The sequence below is a fragment of the Diuraphis noxia genome, unplaced genomic scaffold (assembly GCF_037042655.1).
Source record: "Diuraphis noxia isolate RWA-SAM2 unplaced genomic scaffold, SU_Dnox_SAM2 contig0003, whole genome shotgun sequence".
NCBI classification, from domain to species: Eukaryota; Metazoa; Arthropoda; class Insecta; order Hemiptera; family Aphididae; genus Diuraphis; species Diuraphis noxia.
Window position 1 is genome coordinate 82,634,414 of NW_028301713.1, and position 16,577 is coordinate 82,650,990.

Here is a 16,577-nt window from a genome sequence, read left to right on the forward strand (position 1 = left end):
AGACATTCGATCAATACATTAAAATGAAAAATTATCAATGTTTGAAGTTATAGTACCTATTCGTATTTTTACTTCTTTTAAAATTAAATCAGACTAAAAAAAACTTCTGTGTATTTCACACTGTTATCAAACAATAGTATTTACTGTTTCTACCATCTTAATTTAATTAATTGTAGTTTTCATGGTTAAGGTTTTTAGTTTCTTAATTTGTAAATAACATATTTCAATTATAATAATAGTTTTTATGTACCTACATTTTTAAGAAAATCAATAAAAAAAAAATATAACAGTCATAAAAATGTGTTCTTCAATTCATAATTCATATACCTTGTCTAGTGGGTCGCCTTTCAATATTTGTGGCCAGACAAAAATTTTCAGTACCTGAAGGGGTATTGCCCTGTTTATATTTCATTCTAATTTATCTAAGTTGGCTCAAGCAAAAATATGAACTATAAAGAAAAAAAACAATGAGAAATAAAAATCTTTTCACTATAGGTTTCATTTATTTTAGTTATTTATTAACATAAAATTAAGAGTGTTGTGTTATGATTTATTATTTTTGATATGACATCATATTAAGAGGATGTCAGCACAAAATTTGTTGTCTTTATCTATTCTACATATTTAAGCAAAAATTTTTTACACATAATTTTGTAACCAAATTTGTGAATTAAGTATATTTTACCAATTAAAACATTTAGTAAGGAAGTCATTATTTTTATTAAACTATACATATTTAATCAAAACGCAATGGTTTTGATAAACCATTGGAAGCAAAAACTTTACTATTTAAAATTTTTATCTTTATAAGTTTTTTGTAGTGGTGTAAAAATCATTTTCTATAATATTTAAATTATATACTGTGAAAGAATGCGTTATTCATTAATCTGAGATTTATTAATATTTATTTAATAATTTGCTATTAACATCCGCAACTGCAACTTCTTTATCTTAATATTTGTATTGTCAATTTATCAAATGTACATATAACATTTTTTCATATATTTATCAATTATACATCACTTGTCATTATTTTGGTATTAAAAATGTTGAGTATAATATGAAAAGTGAAGACTAATCTAAATAACAATTAATAAATTAATAATTTTATTGCTTGTTATAACTTATAAGGTTTTGTAGTGTATTAAGTACCTATGTTTATTTGACAGACAAGACACAAGAATAATAATGTTTCTGTTTTGCTTGTCTCTGAAAGCGATTTAGTAGTAATCTACATTTTTTACATAGACTAAATTCCAAACAGTTCAGAATGTTATTTGATATTTGATGTTTGATGTCGGTCAAGGGTCGAAGTCAATAGATTCCTCGTCGTCTTCTTCTTGTACACTGTATAGTACACATTAAGTAAATATATAATATATTGTATTATAATACTATACATTTGTCATTTAGTACACTTTGATTATGTGTCAATGTGTTTTTTTACGTCCACAAAAGATCCATTGTTCTTTTCATTTGGTCTGTTCGCGTCCGTTTGGCAACCCAGCCAAAATCCTGGAGATGCTCTCGCTGGAACGACTATTAATAAACGCTATATATTTGACAGTCTCGCGTCTCCGTCCATTCGGTTTACACGCAAAACTGCGCGTCGCAGTGTCACATAATCGAGTGCATTATATTGCCTATAAGCTTTATTATTATCTCATATCGTTATAATACTCATCGTTTTTACTAATTTAATATTTATTGTTGTGTTATTATTTAACCTTTTTAAGTCTATTTAAAAATTATTATTCAGTTCGCTTGTAGCAGATAACACTCTTAAAAAAAAAAACCTCTCGTATGGTGTAAATATTTACTCAGCAGTGTCGCGTCTTAATAATAATTATACTTGACGTATAACATCTAGTTGAACGCATGCACTTCTAGAGTTATCATAACTCTATATTATAGTACAACTGCCTACGTCGGCTAACATTCTCCATAATCAGAACGAATAATAACTCGATTCGTGCAACAACACGCATAGTCCCGAAAACCGCGTCGCGATCTAAAATTGTGCGCCCCCCGATTGCGTAATATTATTATTGTTTCTCAATTGCCGTCGTCGTCGTTTCCGCTCGCGTATACTCTATATACTATTATAACGATCGAATTTGTTCACATGCGTGGTGCGTCCAGCCCAGACGGTTGGTCAACCAATTAAAGCTCGTTTGGTGGAATAAAATTATTTAAAATTCGCGATGAACTGCGCCGAATATTAAACATACAATTGAATAACGGTGGTCATCATTTTGGTATTTCATTATCGTTGCGATTGCATTGTTACACCCGACATGTCGTTTTCGCACAATCGTGACAAGAGGCGATCCGTGTCGCCGTCTTTTTCGTGGCAATACAGTACGACCGACTACCAGAATGGATCTGTCCAGTCCCGCAGCAGGACGAGGAAGCCTCTGCGGTGTTCCAGCGTCGTGGCGGCGACAGCATCGGTCGTTCCCGATCAGTTGTTGGCGGCCCAAGACTGCGGGGCGGCGCTGTTGATCTATCGGAAAATGTGCGCGTGTCACTTGACGGAATGCCCGAAGTAAGCATTTAAAACAAAAGTCCACTCCTGCATCAGTCTTGTGCACTATACACTGTATAGTGAAATGGAATATATTGGGCCGGTTGACGGTGCTATATATTTTATTATCGTAAAAGAATATCGCCACTACAGGTGGAGACATACGGTTTTCCGTCTGTGATAGGTTAAACAGTGATAATAATTATAAACGACAAAGTTCGCTGGGTACATCCTACGTCGTCTTGTATAATATGCATCCACATATACCAGTACACGTGACATGCAGTTCTAATGACCGTAATCGTTTATCGTTTGTTTCTTTTTTTAATGGATAACCTACCTTTTTTATGTTTTATTGCTTTTTATTTCCATTTCTGAACATAAAGTATTTGATTCGTTAGAATATATTTTATAGTAATTTTTTTTCCTACATAAATACAGAAGTTATCAAACAATTTACCTACCGCTTACGAACCTATTCGGAAATACTTTTAATTCCAGAACGAGGTTGAAGTTTTGTCAACTCCATATGTGATTAATACATAATAAGTATACCTAATGATAATATAATACTTAAATACGTCATATTATATAACATACTATTATGATACATATCTCACTAGCCTTAAGTATAAACTTCTGCTTCTATTAAATTATTTTGTTCAATTTGTATTTAGGCTTAAAGGCAAATGTTTGTGTATTCTTTGGGATTTTTCGTTTTATCTTGTCTTAATAAATTATAAATTAGTAAATATATGTTATCAAAGTATTTGTAATATTATTTCAATAGAAAAATGTAAACAAATTTAACTTCAGTTGATATCATCTTATTTTTTTTGCTTGTCGTTGTATACTCAATACTCATTACTTATTTATTCAGAAAAAATTAATCAGTTTTGTTCAGCAAATGAAGTAATCTAAATTTGTCATGTTTATTTGAAGATAAAATTGTTTGCGTTATTAATTAATTTACGTTAGTAAAACTTAAAATGAATTAAGTAAGGTTGGTACAAAATACTAGAATAATGTTAAAAACTTAAAGCTTATTTAATTAGATCTAGAAATCTAGCACATATAATATATGGGATTTCAGAATAAAATATTTTTTTATAGTTATGTCCTATTTATTATTGCGATACTAGTTACTAATTTATTATATATTATAACAGTGTCCCGCGAGGATTTACCCATTGCGATATCTCACGAAATAAAGGAGATATCCAAATTCTGGTTTTATAATAAGATTCACAGGGATAAGAACTACAATTAAAGATAGCCATTTTGTAGAGTTTACTTTTCTGAAAATATAAACGTTTCAAAATTTTATTTCCATTAATTTCCTGATGTTTGATATTTTTTCTAGATTTGAAGAAATAAAATATGATTATAAATTTACAACTCTTAGGAACACGGAAAATATTCGGTCAGCCGTAAGGGAATGAGTACGGCGCGGTGCGTCACATGTTTGATAACATGATGCGGTGTTAAATAATTCGCAAAAATATTAAAAATCAGGAAACTAATGAAAATAAAATTTTGAAACGTCAATATTTCCAGAAAAATAAACTCTACAAAATGGCTATCTTTATTTTTTTTGGAAATTATTAAATATAAAAATATATTTTTTAACTTTTTTACCAAAACATTGAAATAAATTAAAATATGAAACAACTGTAGTTCTTATCCGTGTGAGTTTTATTACAAAACCAGAACTTCGATATCACAATTCTTCCGGGAGATATCGCAATGGGTAAATCCTCACGGGACATCCTGTATACACCTAAATGGCTAAGTACAATTTGCTTAAATTTTGTTAGTTTCTAGCACATACAAAATACTATAAAATCACATTCTTATTTACCTAGCCTTGGAGACATACGTACCTACGTCTTTTTTATATTTTCCAGTTAACATTACGTATTTGTTCCTAGTTTCTATTATTTAATATTATTCATTATCGTCTGTCACAAATAAATTATTGGAAGACCACCCGTTATTACATATACAATTTACGAGTATAATGTGTATATAATTTTTAAGCTGACTAATTTTATAACCGTATGCCTACATAATATTATATAAATTATATAAAATATTAATATGTATGATGTTGTTTTAAGACTGCAATTACTTTTTAATAAGTAAACATTAAAAAATGATTCTATTGTTTTATCACGTTTACATTATCATATATTCTACATAATTACAGCTTTTGTAAATTAGCGAAACTTTTTTCTCGGTATTAACTATAGGTAAGTCTATACTTTTTATTTTTAAACAATATAAGTAGGTTAAAATAAAAAAAAATTCTATCAACAATATAACGATGTGTTAAAAAGTTATATATATATATGTATATAGTATGTCAGTATGTGTATAATAATTAATAAAGTATATATATATGTATACTTAATTTTGCAACTTCTATACCTATACTGATTTATATATATATATATATACTATACACTTATATAGTGTAAAAATATCTAATTTTAAATAATAATCTTTATTAAAATTAATTACACAATATTATTATGTCACCAAAATATACAAATAAAAAAAAAATGTTGCAACTATTGTTTGTCAATGAGTCAGTGAACACTTGCCTGTGGCTAGACAGACTACAAAAAAAAAGTAGTTTACTAAATTGTATATTATTTATATTTTGTCATACGTATAGCAGATGCTCTGTTGTTTTACATAAGGCTAATCAATTATTTTATATTTAATCATTGTTAATAATATTCTGTTATATTTTGTCACTACAATAAAAATAATATTTTAAAATTCTAAATAAATTAACTAGTCTTATAATTATATAATTTAGTTACCTATTAGGCTATAAATAAATAATACGCACAGAAAAGTAAAACAAATAAAGGTATATGAATATTAAATATTTTAATTTTAACCAGAGATTTAAAGCTCAAATTATTTAACACATTCAAATAAAATAACCACCAACCTGCAAAACGCTATTCTCAAATTTAATTTAAATTTAATGTTTATTTATCTTTATTAACTGATCTTTCTCCATGTCCACTGTCAGTCCTATATAACCAAAAAAATTTCATACATCTATTTTAAATAGACATGGAATAAAACGTTTTGGGAAACAATTATTTAATAATATATACATACGTTTAATTAATAGTATGTCGCAGTGGCGTGGTGAAGGGGGTCTAGAGGAGCGGCTGCTCCTCCAAATTTTGGGCGGGTGGGTATTACAATTGATCATATACGCATATACTAGAAGTAATGATGTACCTACTTCCTACTATAATATAAATAAGCAACAAGATAATCTGATTTTTTGTGTGTTTGATAAAATATTGGGTGGGTGGGTACCTAGACTAAAATCTTTGCTCCTTGTGTTAAAATAGCTCGCCTCGCCACTGGTATGTCGTTATTATGATTATGATTTTTTTAACTGCTTTTTAATACAATAGTTAAAAAAATAATTTTTTATAACCATGTTAGTTTGTATCATTATTTATTGATACTTAATTTACGAACTACAGTATTATTTATGAAACAAAGTAGCTTTTTTGTTTTAGAAATTAATAAAATTTTTAAATTATTTTTTATTATTCCTAACAGAAGTAAAAGTTCTAGCCGATCATCAACGCCGCCTCCTTCGTTCACGGAATGCCAGCAACGGCCCGACGGAGAACACGAAGAAGGGTCAGAAATGTTTGAAGAGCCTGTCGAGGAAATAGTAAGTATCTTGCCACATACCTCTAATGTAATAATATGTAAATTACGTTATCGCATGGCCGTTTCGACATTTTGCGTGCATAATGTAACATTAACCTAATTGGATTGCTGGTTGTCTGTTATATAGCAAATACGCCTCTCAGTTATGTCATTGTACCCAGGGGAATATAATGAAATATTATTAGCTAGTGCATATCATTTTCATAAGGGGCTTCGTATATTCAGTCCAATCATACTAGTCCTGCAATGTATGGGGCATTTTTCAGTATTCCTCGAGTTATAATAATAATTATTATCGAAATGATTATTGTCAGTAAATGTAATTAAATAAAAATTCGCAATGGGGTTGTTTAAAAAACTCATGTGGCTAAGCTCAAGTCAAAATTTAAATTCTGCCTCGCCTCCGTCTGTGTGTTCGTCTAGTCGAAAGCGAAATAGAAGGGATTCTGTGTCAACGTCTAGTAGAAGACATAGGCGCAAAAAGGTCAGTTTTGTTGCGTAGTGCTAAGCACCTAAATTAATTTTTTATCATACGCTTTTTATAAATGTATTATAAGACTGATATTTCCTATTTGATAGGTAAATTAATATCTATCGCTAACTTATTAAAAACGATTTCATATTTTCTGTTTTTAATCAAAATTAGAACGAATATCTTAATAAAATTTCTATTGCGGTTAGTATACTAATTGAATAGACAATTTTATAATATTTCGAAAATACTAGTATGAAATATCCATGTAACTACTTGTTTTCTACTTTCACAATTGTTTAATTTTAAATGCGAAAGTGTGTGTGTTATAATATCGGTGAGTACTTATAAAGTAAATGCTCAAATCTGTTCACTTACTAAATATATAATATTGAATAAAAAAAAAATTACCGATGCTGTATTAAAAATATATGAAGTAATCACATAATAAATACTATATATAATACATAAGTAATAAATTATATCGTGTATATTACTATACGGAACTGCGCGTATTAGTAAAATAAATGCTTAGGTTTAAAAATACGTCTTATAGAATAGAAATTATCATGGCTCGAATTTAAAAGCTTAACAAATTACAAAAAAAGTATAAATAAAGCATGACCAAAAATTAAAAAGAATTAGTTGTAATACTGAATAAAAAAAAATTTAAATTTAAAAAAATTCACTAGATTTCCAGTAGTGACACTGATTCTATTGTCCGACATAATATTTTTATGCATAAGAAAAGTATGCAATATACTTATTTAGTCCGTATTGCGTATTATGGATTTTCTTATTAATCTAATTTAATTTTTTTGATTAATTTAACATAATATACGAATTCCACACCTAAAATAACTGAAAAAATCATTAATACAAAAAAAGCCAAAATAAATTGGTTTATTTGAAATGAGAACGACGTGAAACGAATTTATGTATAAGAATTAAATTTCTATCTCATAAATAAAAAAGAAGCATTTACTTAAAAATCCTAGCCCTAATAATTATTATATCATATACTATCAACGGTCAAGCATAGTTTAAAAAAACGTCGAATTTATTTTCAAAATAACTAATTGATTTGTTTAAATGCAATTTAATATTACTTTCACAAGAAATGCTCGTATAATGGTAGGTATACGTCACGAATAATAATTTTTACAAGTTACTAATTTGCATCGTTATCCAATGGAATTAATTGGTTGGGCTTAATTGAACATTATTTTTTATTGTTTTGCCCCTTTTTAAATATAATAATAATAACACCAACGCCCAGTTGATTTTCAGGTATAGAATACTATGTACACAAATGCATTAGATGTTTCATGTTTCTGGGCGTTAATTTTAGTTGTATAAAAATGATTTATATTGGTTAGGAGGTATACACTTGACACTTTGTACTAGAACTAGATATTTGCAGTAATTGATACTATTTAACATGATTTTTTTTTCATGTTTGATCGTTTCCTGTTATTTTTTTATAGATATTTGTTATATTATGTAGGTATAGAACTCAGCTGTGTCTACTACACAAGCTTGCTTTCTAGAGACATCGTCATTAATTGAGATCATATTGTTATATTTATTAATTTATGCATGTCTGTAAAATGGAAATTAAATAAATTTATTATTATTACATTATAAAACCGTTAAAGGGTAAAACATAATATTTGGTCTGAAATCTAAGTATTATAATTCCTTGTTTAGTATATATTTCATAAAAAATTATCTATTTTACTGTATCCAAAATCCCAACACATATTACATATACATATTACTATATTAGAATTAAAAAATTAAACTTCCTTATTAATTATTTTGAAATAATTACAGTGCATTAACTTTTTATTTTTGCGCAGGTTAATGATTATAGGTTAAATAAAATTATCAACTATCAACGAATACTAGAAAATAAACTGTTGTTATTGATTTATCTCTTAAAATTCGTTAAAACGCGTTATATTATGTTCTGTTATCACTTATCAATCATTGGTTTTTAATACGTCGTTTAAATTCATTTTTGGTAGCCGTTAAAAATTTAAATTCATAAAACCGTCAAACCAACAGTTTTAACGTTTAAGTCGTTATATACTTTGTATATGTAAAAAAGTGGCGAGTAACCGGTTTACATATACTGCTATAAAGTAGTTTAAAAATGTATCCATTGCCAATGCTGCCAGTCCTCACTAGTCACTTGCAATGTTTTCGTTGATATTAAAATGGAATTTACGTAATTTTTTCTCCTTAAAAAAAAAAAATTATTGTGCATATTATGAACATTTATATTTCAAATAATAAATAATTTTTGAGTTCTTAATGTTAAAGACTTTTATATTTTAATTCAAGTTGAAGATATAGAAGTAATTATTATACAACAATATTATGAGTGTAAACTGTGACGACTGGTCTGTGAAACGAGTAGGGGAAAAATTGCATATCTTAAAATTGTTCTATAAATAAACACGTATACAACAGTACCCCGATATAGGAGTATAAATAGCAAAATAATATGATGCTTTTGCTATCTTTTTTTCATTAAAACCGTTTACGAACCCTGGTGGACACTAGATACTAATTCCGGCCCCTCGTAACATCTTATAATATGATCCAACACATACGTTTCTTTTATTCAACACCCGTAAATAATGGCATAATCAAGTTGATTTTTCCAGTCGAAAAACGACGTGTATATAACAGATGAAATTGATACTCGTATTATATAGTCGTATCATGCAATATGTAGTAGAAACAAAAAAAATTTATAATGTTACAATGAAAAACGTTGGCGTTCCGATATATATAACCATAATATTATATTTGTTATTATTTGTTGTTTTATATGAGCCCGAGGGTGGTAATTTGTTATCGGTTTTTATACGTAGTACCCATACCACTAGTTTATAAATTATACCCGTAAACAACCTACGTTCATGAATTTCGTATTATTTAATTGCTCGCTCTTTCAGTAGCTGCGTTAGGTTTGCCAATTACTCCAAAGTGGACGTCATATAGAGTCCCATGACATAGGCGTAACGTTAAGTAACATTTAGTAAAATTCGACGCTGAATAAAATTTACAAGCGCAATCCCTCGTGAGCATTGTGTAAGAATTACCTATAAAGAAAATTATTTATCTACACCATAACCATAACCATAGGGGAGGGGTAGGTCATATCTAAGGTGTATAGTATATACTTATATTATAATATAATAATATAATCTATTTGAACTTAGATATCATATGTTAAAATTATGCATAATGAGTATTTAATGACATGTCATATTCAGAATTACACTGAGTCGAACTATATAGAAGACGTCTTACGTCCCATTGGTTTTGTGGCGTGACACTTATGTAGTTTTCCTTGGTATAAATCGTCTCCGAATACACAGTTAAATAGTAGAAACATATTGTTATATTATACACGTTCCACCACGTCCCTGCAGTCAGTTACATAATAATTATTACTGTTTCCAATCAAAACTCAGCAACTCTCGCGAGTTTGTCGTTATTCGTTTGTGTATTGCCATATTTTGTTCTCAAATATAGATAAGATAAAATTATTTAGTTCTTTAGTATAGGTATTTAGATTTTAGATATATTTTAACATTAAATTTAAAAAAGTATTGCATACAGCACACACTTTTACAATTTTACCTATCTATCATTATCGCGTGCCCTCAAAGTTAAACACCAATCGTCCATGGAATATACATGTACCTTCTATATTATAATAATACTCGAGGAACTCACGACGAGTTCGTTGTCTTGTATACAGCATCTTTTTTTTTAATCTCTATACAGTTTTCCGAAAGTTTTTTGTGGTGACTATGGGATGGAGGGGGTGAACAACGATGTTACGGTACCTATACTACCGCTGCAAGGAAGAACAATCATATAGTCTAAGGCGAAGAAGAACAACAACGATAGCAAAGAGGACCAGAGTCTGTGTAATAATAATATTGTATAGAAAACTGACGTAATACCCCGTCGGTGGGTTGTGGCCGGCGGCTACTCACATTATTATTGTTATTATATCGTGATCGTCGTTAATGTCTGTTCGAGCCTATAGCGCGTAATGGACCGTCGTCGCGTTGCCTCCGACCACGTCGTCATTCGTCGTATAGTAGTAGGCCGCCGGCCAGCGCAGCGCGCAGGTACCTATAACATAAAATCGTCGTCGCGGCCGGGAAGTGGTGCCTTGGTGCCGCGGCACCGCATTCCATGTTCCCCGGATGATAGAGGGCGGAGCGAGGTATAGCGAAAGACCTTGAATGCTCACGCAGACAACCTTCACGGCAGAACCGGACCCTGTGGTACGCGCGTTGTCCGGCGAGAGCGCGCGCTCGAACCCAGTGGTGGGGTTAACGGCGGCGCGGCGTGCAGTCACTGACTCCAGCCGCATCCCCGCCCGGCGGTCGCTGCACGTCTCTCCCGTCGCGCCGCCGTCTTTCCTATAGGAAGTCTGTAGACACGCACGTATACTTACCTGCCGCTTATTTTTTACTTTTCGTCAATATACCTTGTTATATATATATACATTATACATTATATCAATATAAATATATTTTTCTTCCTGAAATTAGCCGTCAACATTTCCAATTTCTAAACCGTTTGGCCGGCGGAGGAATCGGTTCCGCTCCCATAACCGTTAAAAATAAAAATCCAATACACTTGATCTGGGCGAGAATGCCAGAGGTTTGCGACGTTTTCCCCAAAACGAGAAACACCATTGCTCACACGCACACACTGTAGGAGAAGCTCGATCTTCCGTTGCAGTGTGAGTGTGTCGTCTGTGCGTGTGTATTTTGTTTCTTACGTGTATATTATAATATTTCGTACATAATAATTAAAATATTATAGCCGAAAGCGGATTTCGTACAATACGATAATACATTATAATAATTTATAATATCATTATTCATTATTGTGTGGTACTCGTTTACAAACGCGCGTGATACAGTCGCACGCACGCGCAGTATCGCACTTGTTTTTAAACGCAGTCACCGCCACCGTAGCCTCCTCGTAAGTCGTAACCACCGTCGTGTGTGTGAGCGCGCTCCCGCCGTGAACGTGTGCGTGTGTACACGTACCTGTTGCTGTGCGCGCCGCATTCCGTAACCGCTCAGCCACCGAATCGGACGTCGGCTGTCGCCGCCACTACCACCGTGCCTTAAAGAAATTCAAAAAAAAACCGACGACTACGCCGCTAGTGTGTTTTTGCGTTTTCATTTAGTTTTTATCGTTTGTTTTTTTGTTTTTTTGATCATATCAGCTCAATCTCTTTCAGTGTATAGTATCGGTACGAGTGCGTCCGTAACCGTCGTTTTTGTGATTGCATTCTATATTTTTTATACATAAAAACCGTTTCCGTCTTTGTATCCAAAATTGAGCGTTTGTGCGCGTCCGGTGTGTTCCTCGACCCACGAGGATGCTATAACGGGTCGGAAACGTCTTGTAGCGTGGACATGGACCACAGGGAATACGGGGAACGCATGTCGCCGCCGCTGCCTCAACAGCAGCAGCAGCAACAGCAACAACACCAGCAACAACATCAGCAACAACAACAGCAACAGCAACAACCGCTTCCGCCCCCCGCAAATCACGTTGATCAGGTATAACTTGCCCGACGTTTTCTCTACAGTCTCCATTATTGCATCCCCTACGTGCATTTCCGGGATGTATAGTGGTGTGTACTGTGTTTAGGTGAACATAAATCTTATTATGAGATTGTCGTTATGCTGTTATCCCGATGACTCTCTTTGGATTCTTAGATAAGTGTGGGCTGCTCAGATCCAACTCGTCTGTTGTCTTACAACTTATGTGTAGTATCTTTAGGTTTTTAATTATTGTCTATCATAAATAATGTATTATAATTATTATATTATAAATTTTCATTAATCATAAATTTAGTAGTCTTATTATATAGTGATTTCTAAAGTATAGATTTACAAAATTAATTATAGCACAGAATTTCCGTAGTTCATAAAAGTTGACTAAAATATATTACCATTATCTAACTTATTACATTTTCTCGTTAGCTGTCAAATAATAATGATGAATGTTTACGTGTTTAGGTTTTACTTTTAACGACAAAATAATGATTGCATCGTTTCACAATATAACTGCAGACTAGTACCTATATATTATTGTTGTTACGTCCCATATTTTATGGAATATAATTGAGCGTAGGAGAACTGGATGACGTACATAACTGTGATTTACGTAGATTTTCAAACTTTGGTTTATTTCGTAAGAAAACTCAAACGCCGAATGAAGTAATACTGGTGATAATATACTACTTATTTAGTCTTGTATACTATTATACGTGCAGGTGCTTTTGGATGCTGTATACAATATTGTACGATCTAATCGTTGAGGTGATATCTTAAATCCGACCGAATCCTGGGAACGCCCCGTCCGAACGCGTTATAATAATATATAAGAGTGGATAACACGTATATTATACACCTGTTGTCGACCGCCGATAAGCCCTAGGGTAGTAAATTAATTACACCCCATCGAAAAAGTGTAAACGAACAGGTTTATACAGTACATAAAGACTTCATCATATTATATCATTGTGTTGTTGTGTTATATTTTTATTCTTCTTCCACTGGCCACTGTGAAGCATTCAAATCGGTATGCTCTCGAGTGAATTGTACCTTTGTGTGTATGTATCATTCCTGTGGACAGGGGTGAGTCCATACGCGAGTGATTTATATAATCTATCGTTTTCGTGGATAATATACGCGATATTTCACGCGTGGTAAGGACAAATTTCTTGGAATCCATCCTATTCGTATGCGTAATGCACTCGGTATGTCTACGCTGATCGACGAACATTCGAATAAACGATAGCCGATAGGTACACGATTTCTTTGGCACTAAGTCAACGTTGTGAACATTGTATATAATATCATAATGACGTGTATCGACAATATACTTAACACAATAACACCACATAGATAAATATACCTACGGCGCAAAATGGAAATGAACGATATCGCCACTTTCAATGTACATATTTTTATACGCACAGCGGCACGTTGTTGAAAATCGTCCATATAGAAACATTATTCAATTTTGTCGTAAGTATATAGGTACTAGAATATGCGTTCCGAGTTTTGACACTTAATGGCCTTCTAGTGTTCCCTCACCCCCACCCCAAAACTACTCTGAACAATAAACTTGTACTAGCAACTATCCGTGTATTTTACAAGTCAAAATTAATTTACGCCTGCGGTGGACAGTTTTGTTTCAACAATAGTACAATTTAATATATTATTGTATGGAATTATTGTGTAGTTTCAATAACTCTCGAAAACAGATATTTTTTAATTATTTATGTGAACTGCTATTTTAGACAGATGCATTGTTATTATTTATTTAAATAAATTATGAAAAGTGATATATGATTATAGTATGAAATTATAGTTGAATAGTTATAGTTGATAACAATTACTGCAGTTCGCAAAATGAAATGGTATGAATTCACCACGTGTTTTCCAAATCACATATAAACTAATTTAGTTAAATATTTTATACGTTGATATTGATAACATTGTCGTTAGGAGAATATGTTTTCGTTGTACCTGAATTTGCTTAAAACGTAAAATTCTATACCGTAGATACTGATGTATATAGAGATAGCCAGATAGGCAGTTTGGTCGGTATTGTTGAGATTGTTGTTCACTGACAAAAAAAAGATTAGGCATCTGTTTTTATTTTTTGATTTTACCTGCGTCCAAGACAGCCTCGCCTTTTTGTCACATCGCTATCGTCAACATTTTATTATATTATAGTAATAAAATGCTTGCCTTCACATTTATCATGATCAGTGGTCCGAATATCAACATGGCATCGTCGTTAGTCTTATAAGTATTGGATCTCTTAGTTTCTTTACTATATTGATAATCGGTGATATACTGATATATATTCGCTATTCACAATATAAGTATATAATATGATATACATCTTATATCTGACGGTAATTTTATTTATTAATAACAATAATAACTACATAAAACCACTGACGATAGGCGTTATGTATAATATCTATAATGATATATCAATGATTTCACGTCGTAGAAACGCATAGAAAATAATGTCGCTCGAACATAATAATGTATATTATAAATAATATACAATATAATATTAAATATTATATTCGAAATTGTGGTCCGCCGTTCAGTGAAAGAAGCTACTAGTCGATGGGGAATAATAGACCAGTTCTATGTTTATGAGCACACAACCTGTTGCGGAGCATGCGAACTATCCAATTCCACGCCGCATTGATAGACAAATCAAGTTGCATGCCTTTGCTATTTTATAACTGATTTTTAAACAATGTTAATATTTTATACTAGCTAATAGCTAACGTTTCCCGCTAACGTTCGTTCTTCTTAGGATTCACATTTTTTTCTTTTTAATTTTCAATGAGTAGCTTGCTTATATTTTTTTAATCGCGATAATATTATGATTTTTCACTTCCTTTTGTTTTTTTTGTAGGCAGAGTATAGGATGAAATTTGAATTGGCTATGCAATTTTATACTTTATGGTGGGGATTCATTATTTTTTATCGTTTTGTCGACAGTCGTACTCTGATAGGTTACAGTCATAATCGTGGTCGGGCTATTTGGTTATATAATATTTGCATTTCCATTGTATACTGAAGATATCCCACACATAAAGAATTGTTTTTAGATACCTACCATTTATCAATTTAGTAGCCGTATACTCATTACTATTAATAAATTATTAGTTATAATTTAACATTTAACTCTGTTGTTAATGAAAGTCAATGTTCTGTCGAAATAAATGTGGAAATTCTTGCATGTATTCAAAATTTACTACGTACGTGGTACGTCTTATGATGTGTAGGTATATTGGAAAATGGACACTGGTATTTAACGATTTTAATTCAAATATTTTGAATGAAAACTCGTATTTATAAAATTCTATAACATTTTACCATCGGTGCTTCCAACTGTTGCTTTTAAATTCTGAGCCAACGACGGTATTGGTTTTATTATTATACAGTAAAATAACTAAAAAATGTTCATGTCTGATCATCGTGTAAATTGATATTTTAACATAGCTAGAACTTATTAGTTTAATTTTCAATATTATTGAGAACATTTTTAAAATCAGAAAAATATTGAAATTTATGTACAAAATCTTTAAAAAAAAATGTATTGAACCGAACGCCATTTTTCAACCATTTTTCGAAAGCAATGATTTATAACTCATTAGATTAAAATATATACACATAAAACTGTTTTTAAAAATCGACTGCAATACTCTTAAAATCATTGAAACCGATAAACTGAGAAACTGACCCTAAGTCATGTTTTTAGATAACGACGTACACATTATGTCTTTTCTAGAGTGTTGCAGTAGTAAATAATATATATAAGTTATAATACGATATCTCATATCTGTTGGTTTTCTAAGAGTGCTGACTTACCTACATGGCTACATACGATATTAATGCTTTAATTGCTTATGTCCCATTTTACACATTTTATATTGTATATTAATATATGACCAAATATCCAGTGGTAGTATTATTGGTCAAAAAAGTGTATATAAAACACGTCTTAATTGATCTTATCTCGTCTATCTTTTTTTTCTTTCATTGCCGAAGTAACATGAAATAAATGGAACTATTTGTTTTTGTGTTGAACTAATCTGAAACATGTATGGCGATTTTTTTTTAAGATTGTTAATGCGTGCCGTCACAAACATCGTGTACCATCATATTATGATCACGATTTTACCTTCCGCTTTTCTAAGTGGGTTATGTATAGACATGATGGTGTATTAATATGTATACCATCCATACCGTAATAGGA

General features: G+C 31.2%; 1 protein-coding gene across 6 annotated transcripts in view; it reads left to right on the forward strand.

Moving 5' to 3' along the window:
• Positions 1-16,577, forward strand: part of pyd (zonula occludens-like protein polychaetoid) — a 38,463-nt gene that overhangs the window by 2,453 nt on the left and 19,433 nt on the right. For 3 of the 6 annotated variants that reach the window (XM_015523659.2, XM_015523660.2, XM_015523661.2), the window contains one exon: positions 6,128-6,245. In XM_015523659.2, the coding sequence (XP_015379145.1) occupies positions 6,128-6,245 (118 nt within the window). Of the gene's footprint in view, positions 1-2,010; positions 2,549-6,127; positions 6,246-6,569; positions 6,729-11,759; positions 12,335-16,577 lie in introns of those variants that run through there. The other 3 variants (XM_015523658.2, XM_015523663.2, XM_015523662.2) reach the window with 3 other exon arrangements.